General features: G+C 51.1%; 3 protein-coding genes and 2 long non-coding RNA genes across 7 annotated transcripts; 3 read left to right on the top strand and 2 right to left on the bottom strand.

Annotated features, from left to right (window-relative positions):
* Positions 1 to 51: 51 nt before the first annotated feature.
* On the bottom strand, positions 52 to 2,576 carry PRRT1B (proline rich transmembrane protein 1B). The gene is made up of 5 exons (XM_066333073.1): positions 2,467 to 2,576; positions 2,419 to 2,434; positions 1,928 to 2,290; positions 847 to 987; positions 52 to 770 (listed from the first exon to the last, which is right to left on the bottom strand). Exons 1-5 carry the CDS (start codon positions 2,574 to 2,576, stop codon positions 624 to 626), a joined length of 777 nt encoding a protein of 258 aa, XP_066189170.1. The 3' UTR covers positions 52 to 623.
* An 851-nt stretch (positions 2,577 to 3,427) lies between these two features.
* Positions 3,428 to 9,925, top strand: UCK1 (uridine-cytidine kinase 1). Its single transcript, XM_066332787.1, has 7 exons — positions 3,428 to 3,541; positions 3,771 to 3,930; positions 4,695 to 4,791; positions 4,900 to 5,042; positions 5,122 to 5,216; positions 6,322 to 6,370; positions 6,711 to 9,925. Exons 1-7 carry the CDS (start codon positions 3,455 to 3,457, stop codon positions 6,902 to 6,904), a joined length of 825 nt encoding a protein of 274 aa, XP_066188884.1. The 5' UTR covers positions 3,428 to 3,454; the 3' UTR covers positions 6,905 to 9,925.
* Positions 9,799 to 22,053, bottom strand: POMT1 (protein O-mannosyltransferase 1). 2 transcript variants are annotated; one of them, XM_066332786.1, is made up of 20 exons: positions 21,536 to 22,052; positions 20,783 to 20,926; positions 20,016 to 20,122; positions 19,396 to 19,446; positions 18,903 to 19,049; positions 17,832 to 17,943; positions 17,293 to 17,358; positions 17,068 to 17,161; positions 16,476 to 16,631; positions 15,781 to 15,911; positions 15,470 to 15,565; positions 14,068 to 14,160; positions 12,983 to 13,079; positions 12,801 to 12,893; positions 12,179 to 12,299; positions 11,855 to 11,952; positions 11,227 to 11,340; positions 10,620 to 10,746; positions 10,361 to 10,538; positions 9,799 to 10,136 (listed from the first exon to the last, which is right to left on the bottom strand). In XM_066332786.1, exons 2-20 carry the CDS (start codon positions 20,902 to 20,904, stop codon positions 9,962 to 9,964), a joined length of 2,178 nt encoding a protein of 725 aa, XP_066188883.1. In that variant the 5' UTR covers positions 20,905 to 20,926; positions 21,536 to 22,052; the 3' UTR covers positions 9,799 to 9,961. The 2 variants fall into 2 exon arrangements, with proteins under 2 accessions (XP_066188883.1, XP_066188882.1); XM_066332785.1 differs by having other exon boundaries at positions 10,361 to 10,746; positions 21,536 to 22,053.
* LOC136369750 (uncharacterized) lies at positions 10,666 to 13,193 on the top strand. Of its 2 annotated transcripts, none has more exons than XR_010745055.1 (3): positions 10,666 to 10,802; positions 11,196 to 11,326; positions 11,735 to 13,193. It is a non-coding gene; the product is annotated as an uncharacterized lncRNA (long non-coding RNA). The 2 variants fall into 2 exon arrangements; XR_010745056.1 differs by having other exon boundaries at positions 11,196 to 11,355; positions 11,735 to 11,786.
* Positions 15,563 to 20,128, top strand: LOC136369751 (uncharacterized). Its single transcript, XR_010745057.1, has 2 exons — positions 15,563 to 15,788; positions 19,976 to 20,128. It is a non-coding gene; the product is annotated as an uncharacterized lncRNA (long non-coding RNA).
* Positions 22,054 to 22,671: the final 618 nt, after the last annotated feature.

Below are 22,671 nucleotides of genomic sequence, written 5' to 3'. Positions count from 1 at the left end.
AATTTTGTGGTGGACAAAGGCCATGGCAAGGCGAGATGCAGGCCCTTGGTGTGCAGAGAAGACAGAAGCTTTGGCTCCAGCTGTGTTTTATTTCAATCTGGAAGCAGCAAGAAGGTGGCAATACAATGTGTGTGTGTGTGTGCAGAATTGCTGTAGAACTGCATACGTGGGTTTGTATCTTCTCACACTATCCATGGGCAGTGAGGGCTTCCCACACACCTGTTACTTCTGCTGCATCTCCAACCCCAGTCCTACAAGATGCTCCCTCCGCACCAGAGTCCCACAGGCAGCTCCAAGTGACAGCCCACAGCAATGGGATCCAGCGTCCTGCAGCAGAACCTGATCCTGCCCGTGGATGGGGCACAGCTCCCTGCCCAGAGCTGGATCCAGCAGGACGCGGCACCGCCCTGCTCCGGGCTCCTCCTGCCCGGGCCGAGCCGGTGGCTGAAGGCTCCGGGGCAGCTCCTCGCCCCGCTGAAGGACAGACGCTGCCCCGCAGCCCCAAGAACGCTTCGTGGTCACCCGTTCCCACACAAGGCTGTGGCGGCTTCCCCTGTCCCCCCAGGGGGAGAGCCACAGGGAGTTCCTGGCACACGCCGCGTCCCTGGAGCTCAGGGTCCTTGTCACAGGTACAGGGACACCAGGACGTAGATGATCCAGGTGATGGAGGCGAACAGCCCGAAGAGGAGGCTGAAGAGGACCAGTGACTGGGCCTTTCTGGATGCCACGTACGCCTGGGCCACGTCCCCGCGGGCGAGCGCAGCCCGGGTCTGGCGCAGGGGAGGAGGAGAGGGGTTAGAAGGGAGCCGCAGCACCAGAGGGGCTCCCAGGCGAACTCTTCCTTACCTCATGCGAGTAAACCAGGGCCATGACCCCGGTCAGCAGGCAGCAGAAGAGGGTCACCAGCACCGACTCCACCATGTAGTCCTTGGGCAGCTGCTGCCCGCGGCCGGCGGGCACGGGCCCCGCGCCCGGCTGCGCGTTGTACTGCGGCACAGGGGATGGTGAGAGCTGCGAGACCCCGGCGTGTGCTCCCCTCCGGGGCTGTGCTCCCCTCCCGGGCCGTGCTCCCCTCCCGGGGCTGTGCTCCCCTCCCGGGCCGTGCTCCCCTCCCGGCCTGTGCTCCCCTCCCGGCCTGTGCTCCCCTCCGGGGCCGTGCTCCCCTCCCGGGCCGTGCTCCCCTCCCGGCCTGTGCTCCCCTCCCGGGCCGTGCTCCCCTCCCGGCCTGTGCTCCCCTCCCGGGCTGTGCTCCCCTCCCGGGCCGTGCTCCCCTCCCGGGGCTGTGCTCCCCTCCCGGCCTGTGCTCCCCTCCCGGGCCGTGCTCCCCTCCCGGGGCCGTGCTCCCCTCCCGGGGCTGTGCTCCCCTCCCGGGCTGTGCTCCCCTCCGGCCTGTGCTCCCCTCCCGGGCCGTGCTCCCCTCCCGGGCCGTGCTCCCCTCCCGGCCTGTGCTCCCCTCCCGGCCTGTGCTCCCCTCCCGGCCTGTGCTCCCCTCCCGGGCCGTGCTCCCCTCCCGGGGCTGTGCTCCCCTCCCGGGCTGTGCTCCCCTCCCGGGCTGTGCTCCCCTCCCGGGGCCGTGCTCCCCTCCCGGGCTGTGCTCCCCTCCCGGGCTGTGCTCCCCTCCCGGGGCTGTGCTCCCCTCCCGGCCTGTGCTCCCCTCCCGGCCTGTGCTCCCCTCCCGGGGCTGTGCTCCCCTCCCGGCCTGTGCTCCCCTCCCGGGGCTGTGCTCCCCTCCCGGGCTGTGCTCCCCTCCCGGGCTGTGCTCCCCTCCCGGGCCGTGCTCCCCTCCCGGGCTGTGCTCCCCTCCCGGCCTGTGCTGTTCGGGCATCACCGCGGGCACCGCACGGAACCCCGCCAAGCCGGGAGGGGAGATAAAGGGTGACCCCCGCTGCAGGGCGGGGCAGGAGCACGGCAGGTGAGCGATACGTACCACGGTGTAGGGCAGGGGCCCGGGCGGGAAGCCCTGGGTTGGGAAGGGCTGTGGTGCCGGTCTCGGTCCCGGTGCCGGCTGGTAAACGAACGGCCCTTGCTGGGAGAAGCCGGGTGGGTACGGCGGGTAGAGGTGAAAGCTCTTGGGGTCCGGGGGCGAGTACGGTGGAGGGGCCCCCTCGAAGGCTGAGTTGCTGACCACCGACACCGCCACGGGCCGGTCCGCACGGCCCGCGGGGAGGTCGCTGCGGGTGCCGGGGGTGCGCAGCCCCTGGGCCGCCCCGCTGCCATCCTCCTGCTCCGCCGCCCGGGCTGCGGGGCGCTGGGGCCGGCCTGGCGGGTCACCCTCCATCCGCGGAGACGCCTGCGGGGACAGGGAGCTTCTGACGGGACGGGACATTCCCGGCACACCCGCCCAGGCGGTCACCCCAGGCTGGGGATGGGAAGGAGCCGCCCTTGTGCCCCCCGAGCCCCAGCCCCGGCCCCACTCACGCCGCTTCCCGCGGGTCTCAACCGCCGCCGCTCGGGGCCCGGCCCCGCTCCGGCCCCGCTCCGGCCCCGCTCCGGCCCCGCTCCGGCCCCGCTCCGGCCCCCGAGCCCCGCGTGGCCCCGCGCGGGCGGCGACAGCGCGGCCGGGGCCGGTTAATCATTGACCCGCTGTTTGCCCAGACCCTGCGGGCGGCGCCGCCCCGGACCGGCCACCGCGGGCCTCGGCACCGGGGAGCCCCGGGGAGGAACACGGGGGGGGCCGGGGTCCGTCGCGGCCGGTGGAGCCTGTGCTGGGCGCAGGGCAGTCAAGGAGCGTCACTTCACAGCTATTTGTTCGTGTTTAAATATCTGATTTGGTTTTATTTTAGAATATTGTATTTACACGTAGAACGTGGTGTGTGTTCCGTGCTCTATTTATACACAAAATGTATATAAAATTCTGTATATTGTAGCTATAGCTATTAATATTTAACGTGTGCGCGTTTAGATATCTCTATCACACCCACGCACGCCATGTGTGAGCACACACTGTGTGTACGTGTCTCACCCATATGTGTATTTATGTCTTTTGGGGTCTCTGTGTTGTACCTTCAGGTGTTTCCTCACGGTTCCCGCCCGTGTGCACTCTGGAACAGGAGTAAAACACACTCAGGAACAGGTGGAAACATGCACACGGGAACAGGTGTCAAATACACACGCGGGGCTGGGCGTGCACACAGCAGTGTGCACTCACACTCACACTCACACTCACTGCACTCACACACAGCAGCGCCTGGCCAATACAGCGTTGTCTGCAATAAGGCAGAGCCGTGCGGCTGTCCGTCTGTCCCCTATCCATCTGTCCCTATGGCGGCTGAGGCCGGGCGCGCTCAGCGCACGTGGCCACGCCCCCTCGGCAGGCCCCGCCCCCTCGGCAGGGCCCGCCCCATGCCCCGCCCCCTCGGCAGGCCCCGCCCCCTCGGCAGGCCCCGCCCCCTCGGCAGGCCCCGCCCCCCTCGGCAGGCCCCGCCCAGGCCCCGCCCCCGCCGTCCATCCCGCCATGGCGTCCGCCGGCGGCCCGGACGCGGAGCGGCCGCACCCCAAGCCCTTCCTCATCGGCGTCAGCGGCGGCACCGCCAGCGGCAAGGTGAGCCCGCCGTGCCGGGGCAGCGCCGGGGGCCGTGCCGGGGCTCACCCCCGCCCCCGGCAGCCCGCGTGGCGCGGGACCCGCCGGGGCATCGCCGGGGCCGGCCCCGGGCTGGGCGAGCGCCGCTCGTCCCCTGAGCCCCGGCAGCGGGGACGGTCGCGCTGCGGGCCGCGCCGGGCCGGGCCCCGCGGAAAGTCCCCCCGCCCCGCTGAGCCCCCGTCCCGCTCAGTCCACAGTGTGCGAGAAGATCATGGAGCTGCTGGGGCAGAACGAGGTGGAGCAGCGGCAGCGCAAGGTGCTGATCCTCAGCCAGGACAGCTTCTACAAGGTGCTGACGGCCGAGCAGCAGGCCAAGGCGCTGAAGGGACAGTACAACTTCGACCACCCGGGTGAGCCGCTCACCGTCCCGGCCCCAGCGGGCTTCGCTCGGTGCTTGGAGCGCAGCTGGGTCTTACGGGAAGCGCCGGTAGGAAATGGGAAGTGTTGGAGAACAGAAAAGTGCTTTTCCCCACCAGAACATTCATTTGGTCTTCCCTTAAGGTGCCCGTTGTTACTGACGGCCCTGCCGGAGCCGTGGAAAGGTGCAGAGCATCCCAGCCTGCTCCGTGCTCCACTCCCTGCTCTTGAGAGGTTCCTTAATTCCCCAAATCCTTTCTTGTTACTTCTTGTCCGCACAAACAGCTGCTCCCCTTGCCCGGGGGAATGCTGTGGATGGTAGGCGGAACAGGGAGCTGCCCTTGGCTGAAGTCTGGTGCCTCTTGGGTGGGTAATGGAAACCATGAAAGATGCCTGGGATTTTCCAATTGGCTTTTGACTAACAGATGAACAAAGCTGCACAAAATTACACAATTACTAAGTGGGTTGATAAAATTATACAATGACCAGCTTCACCTTTGAGCTCTTAATTTCATTGTGCTGTAGTTGCTTATAAACAGCAAACTGTCTCTTCCTTATCTCTGAAACCAAACACAGCCATTGTCACTTGGGCAGACAGTTTTGTATTGCTATGGCTAGCAAAGAATAAGCTGCAAGTTCCTTTTTTCCTGGTGAAATACTGAGCAGAGAGTTTTTCCTTTGGGTCTGGAAAAATGTGAGCGGAACATTTGATACAACAGCATCTGAAAGTCCTTGTCTTTAAACTTTCCTCTCGCAGATGCCTTCGATAACGATTTGATGCATTCAACCCTGAAAAACATTGTTGAGGGCAAAACGGTTGAGGTCCCAACGTACGACTTTGTGACTCATTCTAGGTAAGTTCTGGCTTTGTTTGAAGTCCCGGGTTGTCCCCAGCCCGGGGACAGGTCACGTGGCGGTGGCACGAGGCCTAACAGTGTGCTCTGGGTGTTCTCTCCTGGCAGGCTGGCAGAGACCACGGTGGTGTACCCCGCTGATGTTGTCCTCTTTGAGGGCATCCTGGTTTTCTACAATCAAGACATTCGGGACATGTTCCACCTCCGGCTCTTTGTGGACACGGACTCTGACGTCCGGCTGTCCCGCAGAGGTGAAGCCCCGCCGTGCCCCTGCTCCTTATCCATCCCCACCACGGCACAACACTCAGGGCTTTTATCTCCCCATCCCAGTTCTGCGAGATATGAAACGTGGGAGGGACCTGGAGCAGATCCTCACACAGTACACCACGTTTGTCAAGCCTGCCTTTGAGGAGTTCTGCTTACCGGTATGAACCCTTTCACTGATTTCATTTGTGGGGTGTTTTTTGGGGGGAGGAGGGGCAGAGGAACAGGGTTGTCTGGGAATTGGATGCTGTAGATGCAGCAGTGGTTGGTGGCTTTCGGTATTTGTATTTCACAAATCCCACACTCTCCCCTCTGCCTCGTGTCTTCAACCATTTCAGGCTGGTTGTTAAGGAACTGAAATGGTCCCTTCTGCTGGCAAAGCACCATGGAAATGCCTCAAGCACGTTTTCTCACTGCTGGCTGCTGGGGCTATTTAAGTATGGGTCTCTCTGAATGAAACACTCCCACTCTCAGTTTATTCTTAAGTCTTGTAGGAAGGAAGAAAAGCTTGGTTTCCAGCAGCCTTCCTCAAAGGGAACACTGGTGAAAACCTGGGGCAGACCATTCTAGCTCTGCTTGCCACACCATGTAGTGTGAGGTCAATTTAGATGCTCACATAATCAATTTTGTAAAAAACCCTATGAGAATAAAATCCAGTGTGGACTAAATAAGTTGGAAAAAGCTACCTCAGGTGCCTCTCGCTCTAGATCCAAGGAATTCTGAGATTCTAAAACTACTCTTTAGAAATGAATGAAAAGCTGAATTTGCCAGCTTTTTTGCAGCTGTGGGGGGAGAGAAAAAGCAGGAGTGCTATGGTGGTAAAGATCAATAAGGTGTTATCAGAGGCGGGCAGGAATTTCACATGCACATTGGATACCTTGGCTCTCAGCAGAGATTTAGCAACGGCTTGCGCAATGCTGATTAAAACCAGCTCTTGGCAAACAGAGCTTGCCTGAAGTGGGCAATGTTTGAAGGCAGCTCAGATGGGTAAAAGCAAAGGACTCCACACCTGACCTGCTGCTTCTACCTGGTGATTCTCTGCAAAGAGACAGTAAGAAGAAACCCTGGGCTTAAATCCAGTGCACATTTGCCAGTGTGATATTGTGATTCATTTAGGTTGTTACCATGAGGGAGTTTTAACTTAGAACCCTGGAGTACCAGGACCTTCCATCTTTGCCCAGTTTTCTGGCCTTTGGTTGCTTTTTCCTGGAATGAAGATGCCTTTTCCCATTAACAGCCTCCTCCACCACTGTTTCTGTTTTGCAGACAAAGAAGTATGCAGATGTGATCATCCCCCGAGGAGTTGACAACATGGGTAAAAGGGAGTTGGGTTCTCTGATTTCCCTGGGGAGACACTTTTTGGGGTTGGGAAGAGAGCAGGGGGCACACTGCTGCCTTGAGTGCCTGCTTCTGAGGAAGGGATTTTTGCTGGAGGGGAGGGAGCTGCTCAGCCTGAACAGAAGGACCAGCTGCTCAACCTGTGGAGGGCTGCAGAAGTGACCTGTTGAGGTCCGACCTCACTGCAGACAGCGGGCGGAGTTTCATTTAAGGGCTTGTTAAAACTTGAGTTGAGCAGGGCTGGATGCTCCACATTTTCTAGATAACTGTAGGCCAGGAGAGCCTTCATGTCCTGTATTCCCCGTTCCTCTCTGCAGTTGCCATAAACCTGATCGTGCAGCACATTCAGGACATCCTGAACGGTGACATCTGCAAGTGGCAGCGGGGGGCGCTGAACGGGCACGGCCGGACGTACAAGCGGCCGTTCCCGGAGCAGGCGGAGGGCGGCGGCGGCGGCGTCCTGGCGGCCGGGAAACGCTCCCACCTCGAGTCCAGCAGCCGCCCGCACTAACCCGGCACGGCCCAAGGGTTTGCCTCTGCTCCACGCCAACACTGAAGACAACTTCGGGAAAGGACTTCCACGGAATGGTTGGTGAAGTGTCCCTTTAAAGTCGTCCAGGCAGCGGAGGGGATCGTGGTGGGAATCTTCTCACAGAGGGGAGAGGAAAGGGTTGGCCATCCATCCCTCTTCCCTCCAAACCCTTCCCTGTTCTCCCTGAGATGTCTGGAGTTGTTACTTGATGAACTGGTTAAAGGCAGTGCTGCTTGCCATTTTTTGATTTTCAAAATGAGACCTAATGCTGAAGATTCCCCTGAAAATTAAGCACTATCAGGTGACTAGCAAGATACCCCATTTCCCTCATGATGGTCATCTGTAGCAGGAAAATCATCTGCCTCTTGGGTGTTTTTCTCCCTATCCGAGGCTAGTTCACATGCTGTTAGTTTTAACAAGCTCTTACTCTTCTCCACCTTGTTGGCACCTTGAGGTGTGGCCGAGCTGTGCTGCTGGCCAGCCTCCTCCTAGCCTGGGGGGTCAGAGGGACTGACCTGTAGAGGCACCTCTCCCTTGAGGTGGGGGTGAGACAGAGACTGTCTGGGACAAATGGGAACTTGCAGTTCACCCAGGGGACAGGCCCAAGTTTAGTGGTTCGAATTCCTAATTAGTGATTCCTAATTTATTTGTTTCTAAGCTCCTGAATCTCGCTACACTGTATGATTATTTTTTGTACCCGGTGTTCTTTACCACAGTTAACTGAATGTGTGAGCTCCAACTGGATTGAGCTGCTCATGGAAACAGAAACCTGACCTTGTCAGTATTACTGTCTTTCAGTGCATTTCTGTACTGCTGGTTGCAAATTCTGCTGGGCAGAATCCGTCCACTTCCAGAGATGGCTGGTGAGGTCAGCAAGGGGGGAACTGGGAATTGCAGGACCCTCCTCCTGCTGGCACAAGCAGCTGCCTTGGACATGTTCTACCCTTTAACAGGGTCAGAGCGCTTGCCTTGCACTCCAGCAGCTTCAACACAAGAATGTCTGGCTTTTTAAAAAGAGCAGACAAGAAGTACAAACAGTGATATCCCAGTTTCTGTAGTTTACCCCAGATAAGTGATACTGCAGAAGCATAAAATGTCTGTCTGGAAAAAAAAATCTGCAATGAAGTGCTGGTTGGACCTTTGAAAATGTCCTTGTGATACTGTTCTTGAGTTTGGACTTTCGGTGTAATTTTGAGAATGAGGGTGGGAGGGAAATATTATTAAGAAGAACTTTTTCATATCTGCTAATTTTCTAAAAGCAGGGTTTGGCTGTGTTGGTTGTGGGTGTGTTACTTTGGCTAATAAATAAATTAACAGTGATCAGAAATGACCATTTTTATAAAAGGTAATTCTGGTACTTTGACTATGCCAGCAAAAAGGCACAGAAAGTAACACTGCTGGAGGGGCTCTTACACTCAACAGTTCATTCTTCCCTTAACTCAGAATTGTTACCTTTGGTTCTGTTGTGGCTGAAAATTTAGGGAAAATCCACAAACTTTAGAAATGCAGTCTGCACTTTCATCCCTACAGTCTTTTCAGCCCTGGAGAGGGGTGGAAGGTGTGGTTTCTGTGATAGTTCAGTGGTACTTCTGCAGTGCCCCAGAAAAGGCAGAGCATTTCCTGACTGCGGCTGGGTGCTGTTTAGCTCAGGGTGACAGACTTAGAGTATGAGCTACTGCACTGAAGCATTAGCTCTCAGGGCTGATTACAGTAGGAGCAAAACAGTCACTAAAACCTACTTTGACTGTGGTGTTGGATCATACCTTCCTGGGGGGGTGGGAGGAGCCTTGAATAGAGTTTGTTAGAGCAGTGAAAACTGCACATCCAAGAGCCCCTGGGGTGTGGGAACGCTGCTCTGGCATCTTTGTGCTGCCCTGCAGGACCTGCTGCTGCAGCCACGTGGAGATACAGAAAGGGAATGTGGCCCAGGTACTACGGGCCTGCTTGGACACCCGGGCAGAGCCATGACAGATTACCCACTGAGGCCCCAGTTCTTCACCTTTTTCTTCTTCTCTGTGATTTCTCTGCTGGTACAGGCCAGGCCATGGGCTGGGTTTCAGTGTTTTCATTCTGAACCCATGTGCACAAGTTGGAGCAGGTTTCTTTGTCAGCAGGATCAGTCCTACCTTGCTCCTTTTCCTATGGGATTTGAGGTGTAATGGCAATGCTGCCACTGCTGGTAACAGGCCTCAGGCTTCACATCGGTGCCGCAAGGCCAAAGGATTCTTCTGGCTTTGGCTCAATTCCTGGCCTGCCTGAAGCCTTCTTTAGCTGTAACAGCAATTTTTAATGTCTTTTTATTTTGCTTATCTTCTTAAAAAGTATTGCTTATGTCAGATGATTATAAATAGATAATAGTAACAAGTCATTATTCTATGCAGAATGAACTATTAATAAATGTAGCTTAATGCTGTATTTATATAAATAGAAATGATAGCAGAGCATTGGAAGTTGGGGGCAAATAATGCATTGTTGAGGAATGATGCTGTAAGGCTGCAGGGCCAGTTACAGATTGTTAAAGATGGGCAGGTTTTAGGGAGGGAAAACCTGGGTTTCAGGTATAACCAAGAAAACAGAAAAAAGTATCTGATGTGTTGGAAAGAGTCCACTTATAGTAAGCATATCATGGGATTGCAGATCACAGTGATAGTGAACACATTAAATAGCCCTAAATGTAAAATAGTGCCAGAAGGAAGAAACCACCACTGCACTCCCAGGAAAGAGAAATTGTGTCAGCTCTTCCCAGCAAAGGAGCTGGGATGCTGTTGACTGAAGTCAGCAATCTTCACACCCTAAGGGGCAATGAAAGGTGAATGTTAACAGAGGCAGAAACTGGGAACTGTGCTAATAACAGCTGTATTACTGTTGAGACCTTTTCTGTAACAGTGTTCCTTTATTTTCTTCTCCTGTAATGATTAGATCTGGACTAATACTACAAAACACCTGAACCTACTGTTACGATTTCCATGATACTAACAATAAATTCTTGGCTTTGCACAAGAGGTGTTTCCTTTTGCTGTAGCAAGGCTGGAGTGGTCAGTGCTTTCGGATCAGGATGTTCCAGGTGTCCTTCCAGCGCAGGGCCCGGAGCTCCGAGGGCGACAGCGCGGGCTGCCCGTAGCTCAGGGGGCTCAAGGTGCAGTACACAAAGTACACCCAGGAGAACCAGGCTACAAGCAGGGCACTGAACATGCTCTTGAGCAGCACAGATCTGGCATGAGAGACGGAAAGAGCACTCAAGTTACATCAAGGTTGGCCAAACACTTCATCCAAAAGACCCTGTGCCTGGCCTGGCTTCCCTAAAGGCAAGTGATGGAGTTTGGGCACTGCTGGAAAAAGCACTGTTTACCCTGCAGCAGCTTGCCCAGGTGACAGCCCTGGAGAAAGAACTCTGCCAGTCCTGTTCAGGAGAACTATTCTGCTGAAGCCAAATACCTGCAGAGATGATCACTGAGATGCTGCAGTACCACAGGAATCAGGAGAATCTGGAACGTGACAGCAGGCAGGTAGTGGTACAGGAAAAGTGTTTTCTCCATCAGGAAAAAGGGCAGGTAATTCACAGCCCAGCCTCCACCACAGATGCCTCCTGCTGACATCCAGAGCTGCCAGGCATCTGCAGGAGACAGGAGATGGCATCTCAGAGCAGAGCAAGCCACAAACCTCCACCTGGACACGCACACAGAGGGAGTCAGACCTTCAGGGATGTCATAAATCTTCCTCCTTCGCCGTAGCAAGTACCACAGGGACAGACACAGGTAGACCAGAGCAGCAGCGTTGGCTGAAGCCCAGGTGGCAACATTCCCAAGGAGGTGGATCTGGGCCTGCAGGACAGATGATGGTCTAAGCCAGAAGCAGGAACATGCTGTGGTTCTTTTAGGTAAGTTTAAATATTACCTACACAAACTTGCTAAATTGAGCTGAAGAATGTGCCTGCCTAGTAACCTGGAACAAAGCTGGTTGATAAACTTTGGTGCTTTAAAACTCTTGTGTAATGGAAGGCATTTAAAGGATGCTATTGGAGATGAACTCATCTTCTAAATGAAATCAATAATGGAAACCATTAAACTGCAATTTACCTTAAAAAAAAAGCACAAGCAAACATGATTTAATTAAAAGCAACTACTGTCAAAGCTGTATCTCATGCTAAAATAAATACCTCGCCCCTCATGGCAAACATATTAATACAGGAAAAGCCCTTGGCTGGAAGCTGCAGCCTTGCTCTGACTCCCACTCCTGGAGCTCACATGTGAGTGTTCTGCTTTCTCAACAGCTTCAGAGCTACTTCTGCCTCTTGTACTCACCCCTGAGGTGGGGTGGAGCCAGTAGGCAATATTGGTGTCCATTGTGATCCAGTCCAGGGCAGAGGAGCTGTATTTATGTTCTGTGTCTTCATTTTTTAATGTGAGTATTTTCCACTAGAAAAACAGAAGGTAAGCAGAAGGCTTTCAGAATTGGAACAACAGGTGGGACAGCAGGCATGGGTGAACTGCTCCAGATGTAAGATGTTAAGTTCCCAAGTTGGGAGTGGAGAAATATTTGACATATCTCATATGGATACTGATCAATACAGTGGTTTTATTTTGTTATTAAATAATGCACTTTCCTTAATGAATTTCTACAAAGATAGTAAGGGACATCAACACTACTCACTGCATGTACCACACATTACAGTTCAGTTTCAGGCAGCTTCTGGGTGCCCAACCAATTTTCCTCCCCCTTTTTTTGTTACACAATCACTTGGGTATTCACTACTGGACAGCCCAGGTCTTTAATGCCCTTATAAGTGCATTCAGAAACATTTTTTTACAGTGAGGAAGCCAAACTATCAGCAAGGATTAAACAATGAATCCTCAAGACTCAGTCTGCAGAAATCCTCAGATTCCTGCTCTGCAGCAGAAGGAAAAATGAAGGGAATAGCAAGACATTCACCTGCAATTCTGTGAACTTTGCCATGAAGCTGAGGTTTTTACTGATGTCCATCTGTGTGGGAGAGTGGAGTTCCACTTCCCTCTCTTTTTGCTCTTGGCCTGGAAGAAAACAGAAAAGCTCAGAAATAACCACAGAAGAGGCAGAAAGCTAGAAAGGGGGGAGAGCACACAGGCTTCTCACTCTCCCAAGAGCCCTTCTCCCATACATCATCCAACTACAACAGCACTTGAAGGGGCTTTGTAAGGATTCTGACACCACGGTAGAGCCAACTGAACACACACACAGTACCAGCTTCCCATCAGCATGCAGTGAAACCTGACATACTTTTCCCATATCTGTGCTCTTCCACATTCCACACCATGCTCTGGTGGTAGCCTTTGGACAGCTTCTCTCCAACCACCTCCAGCTGCCTGTATCCCCACTCAGGCAGAGATGCTCCACTGAGCTAAAAGAGAAAGACAACTGTGAACTTCTAAACTGAAAGTTCTACCAGTCTGAACTTCAGGATGGAAGAAGTTCCCAGGCTCTGCCTGTGCACTGCAAGGGACTGCCAGAAAATGTGTGAAGATTCACCACGCAAAATTCTCAATAAACGCTACAGCCATAAAATCAGTGATTCTGGCAAACTTCGTGAAGAAAAAGATCTTTAATTATTCCAGCTACTCTCACAGACATATAGACTCAGCATCAGTTTCTAGGCCTCAATTGTGTAGAGTGGTAACAACCTCTTGAAAAGCAGGACAATTTTGATATTGAAAGGGATGAAGTACCAGTGGGACCACCTAAACCACACGCTGCTCTTTTGTCACATTGAGCAAGTTTATTGTTTCCTTTCATTTACTTGGTTATTCATTATAGTGGTTTAGCTATTTTGGAGCAGAGTTTTTGAGACGACAAGAACTGCATGAAACAAAAGCTACAGGCTAATAAACATAACCCCACTTGCCTTTAGCACTGCAGAGGTGTTCACGTGAACAAACCTCACTTCTGACAGAATTGTCTTCCACACATCCGTGTCAGACTCACGATTGACAATTTCCTACAACAGAAAGATGGCTTTTGGTCCATGTTGTCTCAGCTGTTTCTGCTGGAGCATGATCAGCTCCTCCCCTCCCTCTGACCACTCACCACTCTCCAGAGGTTCTGTGCTGGCATGGAGATGTTATAATCAATATAGCAGGAAACTTCTTGGGAGTGGGGACTAAGAGGAGCAGCAACGTCATGCCTAGGAAACAAATAAAGGAAGATCCTCCACCACCATTTCCCAAATACATATAAAAAGCAAACCCATATGGAATTGGCTTAGGCTGGATTTGGTAATAAAGCAAAAAGTAACTCATTTATAGAGATTGCACTGTTTACTCTGAGAGAGAGCATTCTCCACAACCAAGAGCTGCCAGGAGCAGGCTCAGAGGAAGCCAGTGCAGATGCCTGTGATGCCAGGCTGGAGAACAAGCACTAATTGTGACAAACAGAGACGCTGTTCACTGGGGTTTCCAATAATAAACAAATTAGATTTGGAAGGGACAGAGCAAAAACCCAAGCTCAGAACAACCCCCTTCCTGATCTGAGTGATATTCAAGTACACACAGATGTCCTTTGGGAAGCAGTCAGGAGGCAACTTCATACTGCAGGCTTTCAAAACAGGCCAGAATCTCTGGCAATCAGCCACAGCACACCGGATTCTCCAGAACATCTTCCTAACTTCCAGAGCACATCCTTCAGGGAGGAGTATGCCACCAAAGTCAGTGGAGTTTGCTTTAGGTTAAGTCACACAAAATACTAAATACCTGTACCTGTCTGGAGCAGGGGCAGTAAAGGGGAGAGGGAAGACTCTCAGAGGGGACTCTGTGTTTAGGAATCTGCAGAACTACCCTGAAATGTGAACAACCGTGAAACCTTCTAAAGGCCACTAGTAGGGAAGAACAGAAGCTGTAAACAACCATTAAGAAGTCTATGATTAGGATCAAATCCCATGCCAAGTCAACCAGAAAAAATAAATAACCATACAGCATCCTTCCTCTGCGCCACGGGGACGGCATATGGAACTAACCACATGAGGTCCCTCCAAGGCTCACTGGTGTAAAAATCCACAAATAACAGGCAGGTTATGGCATAACTGAATGCAAGGTCACAAGGTGGTTATTCTGAGAGCCAATGCAGCAGAATGAGCCAGCAGGTTTGGCAGAGCAGAGCACAGGGGAAGGACTTACGTGTTGAGGTAGCGCGTTGTGATGCCGTGGACCAGCTGCACGATGTGCCCGTGCCTGACAGGCCGTGGTGGGTTACTCACCACCAGCTGCTGCCTGGAGAGCAAATGGTTAAATTGGAAATGGTTACATTTTATCTTTAGATAGAACACAACCTGGTCATGACCAAGTTGGTAGGTCAAGAAGCTGCAGGCAGGGACAGAGATTTAAGCAAGAAAATGAGAAATTAAAGCAAGTATATAGGTTGTACTGGAATGGAAACAAAGCTCATCGAGGCAAAGGTGAATTAAGGGCAGAATGAGTCAGAGGATCAGTAACGGGATACTGACACTCCAGGCATTAGGTCAGTGGCCTGAATCCAGGTCAGTCAGGAGTGAATTAAGGTTATTCCTGTCACACAGCTGTTTGGTGGCTTGTGTGAAACACTGAGTGCTTCACTGAGTCTGATGGGTGCTGTTCTACAGCCGGTGTCATTTTGGCAGAATTACTGGAGAGATCAATGGCCTTTGCACCATACAGAATAAACTCTCACCTTGCATCTAGACAGGGCCATGGCAAGGGGGAACACTGCAATTCACTGAACTGCTCCCTGTATTTTACTGTTCCATAGAAGGACTTCACATCCTCTAATGCTCATAGGAGTCTTTCAAGTTTGAAGAATTTTAAGAATATATTTGGGGTCTGTGGTTCTGTTAGAGCCCCTACTTGAAAAGTCTTTTTCCAATGTGGATGTGACTTGTAATGGCACACAGCCCTTCTGGACAGGACTCTTTATACAGTTCCCAGAACAATGTAACAAACCTACAGAAGCAACTTTTTGATCTGAATGGAATTATGTCACTCAAAGGCTTTTACTGGCAAAATAAGGACAGAGAGTCCTGCTCTGCACTGAGAGTGACAATGGCAAAACACTTCAGCACAAACCAGACCTCTCAGGTACGGGCACCACTTGGAATCCTTCCCTATGGCAGATCTTACATCTCATTCCATGCTTCTAGTACAAAGAACCACTCATTTTTCAAAAGTGTTTTCTACTCTTTTCTGAGACTCATTCAAGTTTGATAAAACTCATCAAGACCCTCTAACACCGTGGCTCACACTTCAAAAAGCATAGCTTCCCTTTCATGCAAAACACCTGAAGAATCTCCACTGGTGTTGTGAGTCTTTCAAGTTCCCCTTGTGAACAGCACTGCCCACATTCTGGCAGGAGCAGTTCAGACAGGATTTCAGAATCCTCAGTAATGCTTTTTCCATACTGAGGATTGTGCAAAGAGCTGCATTCACTTGCTCAGATCATACCAGGCTTCTGCACCCATAAGCTGAGAAGAGTTATGTCCAATCCAGTCCAAGCCCTGGTTGGGTTTTGGAAGCATAAAGGTTGAATTTAAATCTCTTGCATACTCACATTCCAGGATCTTTGACAATCCACCAGTTGTTCACATCCTTGAAGGGATAGCAGGTCACCTGTTGTTGATGGGAACTCCCTCGGCCATTCTCATACCTGCACAAGAAGTTACAAAACCCCAGAGGGGTGTAAAGGTCCGTGTCTGTGCTCAGAGTCCCAGCACCACAGCACTGATCATTCCTACAGGGCACAGGGACTCTGAAGGATTAATGAAGACATTGCCAGGACCCAAACTGCTACACTTGGACTGGCAGGTGAAGAAGCACAGCCAACTTCCACCCTCCCCATGGAGACTGGGGCAGATTCCTCACCTGATGGGGTAAGTATTGGTGTGAGAGTGGAGCCAGCACTGCATGGGCTTGCCCAGCACGTTCCTCAGGGTGATCTGAGAGCCATAGGCCACCTCTAAGGGCTGGCCCTGAGTGATTCGAGCCAGCCCACCCTGAGAAGGGTAAGGACAGGGTGAGTACAAAGAAGGAGAAACAACCCAGAGGCTGTTTAAATTCTAATGAGTAACGTGCCACTTCCACATAGCAGTATCTTCACACAGCACCTTCTCATTTGGTTTTATCTACCAAAATCAAGTCTTGCAGCACCATACTCAATACACAGTAAAACACCAACACCTAAAAAACTAAAAGACTACAGGATCTCAGGAAATAGCCTTAAAGCCATGTTCTAAAAGACAGGCTAAGCACTCCTATGGTATACCATGTCACCACGTGAGAGTTCAGTACTGTATCTACTTCTGTGGAGGTTCCTGTAGGAAAGGACAAACCTTCAACAGAAGAGTGAATATACTGTTCTTGCTTCACTGGGAAAAGCTTTTCATCTGTTATCAGGATTTCAGTCATTACTGGTTCACCTTAAAGCAGTACTACAGCAGTAAAATAGTTAAATGACATAAAAGGGAAAAATATGCAGGATCAAAGGAACAGGATTAAACACCACCTATCAGTGAACATTTCCCTCTAATAAATCAGTTCCAAGCTGACATCTGCCTTACCTCTAAGCTGGCCTGGAAAGCACTTGTCATGATCTGGTCATGAGGCCCAGAGCGATACAGCAGAGCCAAGTGAACGTAGAAGAAGGAGAGGTACAGCCCCATGGGGATGATGATGAGGGCCAGAGCCCGGGCTAGAAAATGGCACAGCAAGGAAACCTGGAAGAGCAGAGAAAACTCACTGGTTTCATGCTCTAGATATTAAAAATTCCAGAGCACTTAGCTTGTTGTGTTTGTCTTTTCTAAGTTTTCCCCACTGCTGTCATTCAGCTGTAATTTTGTGGACAACTGGGTAACTTCCAGCAAGGATTTGCAGTGGAGCTGGCAGGAGTGTGTGAGACAAGTGCATGCTCTGAGTCACACATCACCAAGACATGGATAACAGCAGAAAAGACAGTCACACAAACATATTTTTCTTAAACTTAATTCCATCTTCCCCAGCAACTGAGCTGGGAACCCTGTTATGACAGGAGGGTTTCCAGACAAGGAATTTTAGTACAAAAGCCAGCTACAGACTGCATTGTGATCTGTGGGATTGAAAGGCTCCTGCAATGAAAAGTGACAAATAATATATTTTGCATGCTGTGCTACATACATTTGACAAGTTCTGGTCTCCTATCATGTGCCAGAAGTGGAGCCCTGCAGTGACCAAGAGCAGCATATAGGTAAACAGGCCCATATATTTCACTCTGAGAAGAAAGTGCATAAAATATGAACATGATTAAAAACTACACAAAACTACACCTAACACACGATATAAGTATCCAAACATTCTATTGAATAGCAGGCATTAAAGTCCAGGTAAGACATCATCACTTACCCAACTGCACAAGAACAGGCTACTCCAGTCAGCAGGAGCCAAAACCACCAGCTTCCAGAGAAGGCACTTAAAAGATAAATGTATTAATTCACTTGCTAGGTTCAGTTTAAAGATAATTCTACTTTACTAAGGATTACTTCATCCTCTGCAAGGATCAGAGAACAAAAGAGAAAAATACCTCTAAATTCAGTGCCTGTAAATAGTTACAAAGGAGCATTAAATGACCTGTTATCATCAGTGTTTCTGTGCACAGAAGGAAACCTTCCAGTAAAAAATCTGGGTGGGCAAATCCTTGCCAAGGGATTTTATTTCTGTTGTAAAATTAAAAAAGATAACTCTGCTATCACTAAAAACAGTCTTTAACACTGCTCAGGAGAAAAATTCTGGGGCAGCCATATGAGATGTTGAAGCATTGGATTTTACAGATAGGTGAACTGAGTTACAGAATGGTTAAGAGACATAGAAAAACACAGTCTGTAACAAAAAAAAAAAGGGCATCATGAGATTATCCAAAAGGGTGGGAGACAATCCAGCTTTACCTGTGCTTTTGCAAATTGTAGAACTTTAGGTAGGACAAAACTGCAAGCAGGATAAAAAAAATCAGTATTGATTCCAGAAGCATGAACCTTGATTGAGTGATCAGTGAGTTCTCTGTTGGAAAAGAGAGACAGACAAAATCAGAGAAACTTATCTACAGGAAAGTGCTACCTCAGACAATCACACTGTTAACCAACAGAAGGACCTGCCCTGTTAGGGGCAGACAGTTCCTACTGGCTGTAATGTGCAAGTGCTGGGTTTAGAGGCACAAAAACCTTCCAGCAGGAGCAAATTACATGGCCATAACTGTTTCCAAGACAAAGAGGTGGACAAGCAGTGAAATCTATCAGGAGGCAGATAAAGTTGCTGCACTGACTAAAAAGGCAAAGAAAATCAGTCCTGGGAAATCCAGAGAGGTGCTTCTCACAGCAAAGAGTCCAGGCAGAGAGCACAGCAAGCAACAAGCACCATAACAGATCTGCAGGAAAGGAGGCTGCAGTGAGCCAGAATCAGAGCAGCTGGGAGCTAGGAAAGGTTTCTCTTATCAGGCTACTAAAGAGCTGTTGAGAGGCTCTTTCCCTTTCAGGCAGCTGCCAGCAGCTCCTCAGAGAAAACAAAACCAGCTGAGTTGTACACATTAGAACAGTGTCAAATCACAGTGCTGAGGACACAGGCTAGTTTGCTGCAGTTTGGAGATGAAGAAATTTGATGAGCTCTGACTGCAAGTTGAGTTGTCCTGCTGTTAAAAACCAGTAGGTTGTAACTCATCCTGTAAACTTCAGAGGAAGGGAGTACAGGCCCTCTTGGAGACAAGAAATGTGGTTTCCTGTGAGGCTGTTACTTTGCTTAATATTGAAATGAACTGATATAAAGCCCAGAAGGGCAGCCTGCTGTGAGGGTAGAGGAGATAAGGGAGGCTCAGCACAGATTGACACAGGCCAGGGCTGATGTGTTGTTAGTGTTTTCTGGGCGGATGCTACTATTTCTGGGCAGATGCTATACAAACATTCCTAAGGGAAAAAGCAACTCTTCTCCTCAGATATGAAGAATGGGGCTCAGTTGAACAATCTTACCTAAGAGAATCAGAAGAGCAGCTCCAAGTGCAGCACAGTGGGAGAAGTGCAGCTCAACCAAAATCTGGTAGGCTAAAGGCACACAGAGAGCACCAGCCAGGGCTGGCAGGAGTCGCAGGGACCACACAGGAACATTCATGCTGTATTCTGAAACAAAAAACAGGAAACAGTGATCCACCACTTTGGAGACTTAAACTGCAGAGAGCACAGACCAATACAGAATTTAATTGTTAGAGGAATCTAACTAACTCCTATTTGCATTAATTTGTCCATCTTGTATTGCTTAAACTGTTTAGCTGATTTAGAAAGCCTGTGCTGTGAATTCATAGTGCTTTTAACTTGACCTAGAGACCTGCAGAAGACTTATTTAAAAGGAGAAGTGAAGGTGTTGGATAAAGTGTTATTTCCACTAGACAGGCAAAAGGAAATTTGTCAGTTGCTGAACTTCTGCTTATTTTCTCTAAAGAATGAGACAGTTAAAAACAGCTCTTACCAGCTCCAATCCTGTTCCATAGGAAGTTTCCATCAAATCCTCCTAAGTAACCTACAACATAAACAAGAGAATTTCCAGTCTCAAAGCACGTATAAAACCTGGTGCTAAATGGGGAACCATTTCCCAAACACACAGCTTTTCCTTGCATGAATGCCCTCTTTCCCAAAAAGGTCCTCTTTGATACTGTTCTGTCTGCAGCAATGCTTGAGAATTTGCAGAGGCACAAAGAATATAAATTGGGAACAAGGGATTCTCAGTGACAAAGTCAGATGTATATTTAATCCCTTCCTCTCATACAGACACTTTCATGTTGTGGTATCTCAGCTACAGAAAGGAGCTGAGGCTTGTTGCCTGTTTTTTGTCACTAGCAGTGACACTACCTTTCTCTTTATCCAAAGGATTGGATAATGGTGAGGTGATGGATACACGGCTTCATCATCCCCCCTCTACTCATGCAACAGCCCCAACGATAAAGGAAAACTGAATTCTCTCTACATCAGAGTCTCTCATCTGCTTAGTGCTTTCCCCCTACAAGTGGATGTGATGATTCATTTCTAACCAGCACCTCTCTCTTCCACAGCAACATGCAACAGGCACTTCCCATTTCCAGGAGACCCTACCTCCCAGGGCCAGCAGCATGTGGCCAAAGGGTGGGCCACTGTCATCCACAAAGAAGATCCTCTTCATGTAGAGTGAAACGAATTGGCCGTAATAAACTTCATCAAAGCTGAAACACCAGAGGCAGAAATATGTCAAATTAATGGCAATTATCCTGCAGGGATACTCAGAAAGCAAACAGCGATTTGTTGGCAGAAAGCTGAGAATGCAACAAAGCACTGAGGCTTTGCCCCTTCTCCTCAGGGGGTTTTATTAGGGAAAGACTATCACTGAATTGGGATTGTTCAGCCTGAAAAAGAGAAGGCCCAGAGGGGTGGCCTAATTGTGGCCTCTGGTACCTGAAGGGAGCCTACAGGAAAGATGGGATGAGACTGTAAGAGCCTGGAGTGGCAGGACAAGGTGGAATGGCTTCATGCTGACAGACAGTGGGTTGAGATGAATTTTTAGCAAAGAATTTTTCCCTGTGAGGGTGGTGAGGCCCTGGCACAGGTTGCCCAGAGAAGCTGTGGCTGCCCCTGGATCCCTGAAATGTCCAAGGCCAGAGCTGGAGCACTTGGGATAGTGGAAGGTGTCCCTGCCCACGGCAGGGGGCAGAATAGGATACGCTTTAAGATCCCTTCCAACCCACACCAGTCCGGGATTTTGTGATTCTGTAATTTACAGAGGGTGACATCAGTCAAGCTGTGCTTGACTGCTCCTGCATTCTGGCTCACAAATGTTTCAAAAACAGGTCTGGGTCATTCAGGTAGAAGAGAAACTCATTACTCACACCACAGCCCGTGGATAGCAAAGCCCCCAGAGACGACTCAGTAATCCCAGTACAGTCAGTGCCCCAAGGTTCACATTGATCTTTGCAGTGACCACAACTGGCTCCTTCAGAAATCCCAACATCCTGTCAAAGGTTTGTCTGAGCCTTTGAGAGCAGAAGAGAACAGCAGTCACCTTTTGGCTCACAGAGAGCTGAACACTTCACAGAAAGCATCAGGTCTAATTTCTGCTACAAGCAGCTCATGGTAATTTCCCAAAATTCTCTTGCTTTTCATGTTTCTGTGTCTCTATTATATCTACAGGACTAATTGTAAAAATAAAGTTACTCAACTGACACACTTTTCATCTGCCCTGCTTCTGCCTGCAGTAGTAAGCTAGAAACCTTATTTATTCTTACACTGGTTCTGCAGAAACACAGCAGCTTAATTCTCAGCCCGTATTCTGCTTTGTGCAAAGCAAACGTCACTGCCCAAATTCTTAAGCTACTGATGGACAATTCCATGTGCTCAGGCACCAGACGACCTCACTAACTGAACTATTTAGAGCTCAGGTAGCTTAAAAAAAAAATCTCAAGCAAGTTACTTCCTTGCAAACTGAGGTATTTCATTGGGAGTGGGAAAGGGAGAGGCAAATCTCCAAAACACCCTCTGCACTAGGAAGCTGGTTACTGGAGCATATGCAAAGGTGTTATTTAAGCAGAGGCGCTAAAAGCTAGGTCAGAAAATAGCAGAGAATCAGTGCCGTGCCTCCTCACCTCAACACAACGGAAAGTTACCAGAACAAATCCATCTCCGTGGCTTTGATCAGGGGAGAACAAAGCGAGACGTGAGCACATCACCACCATCCAGAGCGGTGCCACTTGGCCTGGTTTTTCTCTGCCTACAAAACACAAGCGCTGCGTGCAGCAGAGGTTTTCAGGAGCCCCTGGCAGAGCCGTGCTCCCACCTGAGCTCTGTCATCCCCTCGCAGGCCCGGGGACTCCGGGAGCGCTGATGGAGGCCGTGCTGACCCCTGCAGTACCGCTGGGCCCGGGGCAGGTGTGCGGCACCACCTCGGGCTCCTCCTCAGAGCACCCTCGAGCCCCTGCCCGGCTCTGCACCCGCCTTGTTCCCGGGGACGCTCTCGGGGGGCAGCAGGACCACGGACCCCACACGCCGCCCTCAGACGGGCACTAAGACCACCACCCACCCTGGACCCAGCCCTGCACCCTCTCTTGAGTGTTTCTGGGGGCAGAGCACCAACCCCAGCCCGCTGAAGCCTCGCCCGCTCCCCTCAGCTGTACGGGGGTGAAAGAGGCGCGTGACCAGCGCACGGCGGAGCCGGGACCGGGACTAGCACCGGGACCGGGAACATGACCGGGACCAGCAGTAGGACCGGAATTGGGATCAGGAGTAGGACCGGGACCAGGAGGACTAGGACTGGGATTGAGAGCAAGACGGGGATCGTGACCAGCACCCAGACAGGGACCAGCCCTTGGACAGGGACCCAAATCAGGACCGCGCCCCTCCCGCCCCACACGGGCCCCGCGCGCGGGGGGGGGCGTGGCCGTACCGCGCGCCGCGCTCCACCCGCCCCCTACCTGGCGACGCCGGATGTGACGTCAGACGCACACGTGGGTAGGGCGGAAGCGCGAAACCCGGATTTGTTGCCGTGGCAACGCCGCGTGTGGCGAACGGGCCCGGCCTCCCGCCATGGCGGCTGAGAGGAACCCGCCACCACCGGAGCTCACCGTCAAAACCACTTATCCCGCCCAGCATGCCAGGCCACCACAAAGACTGTGCCCCTCCCCAGCCCGACGCTGGCACATACGCACAAACTTTAAAAACCTAGGGATTTTTTGTTGTGTGTTTGGCTTTTTTATTTTGCTTTTATTTTTTTTATTTTGGGGTC

This window comes from Sylvia atricapilla, chromosome 19 (assembly GCF_009819655.1).
Source record: "Sylvia atricapilla isolate bSylAtr1 chromosome 19, bSylAtr1.pri, whole genome shotgun sequence".
NCBI classification, from domain to species: domain Eukaryota; kingdom Metazoa; phylum Chordata; class Aves; order Passeriformes; family Sylviidae; genus Sylvia; species Sylvia atricapilla.
Note: the sequence above shows the minus strand (reverse complement) of the source record. Positions and strands in the feature narration are given on the sequence as shown.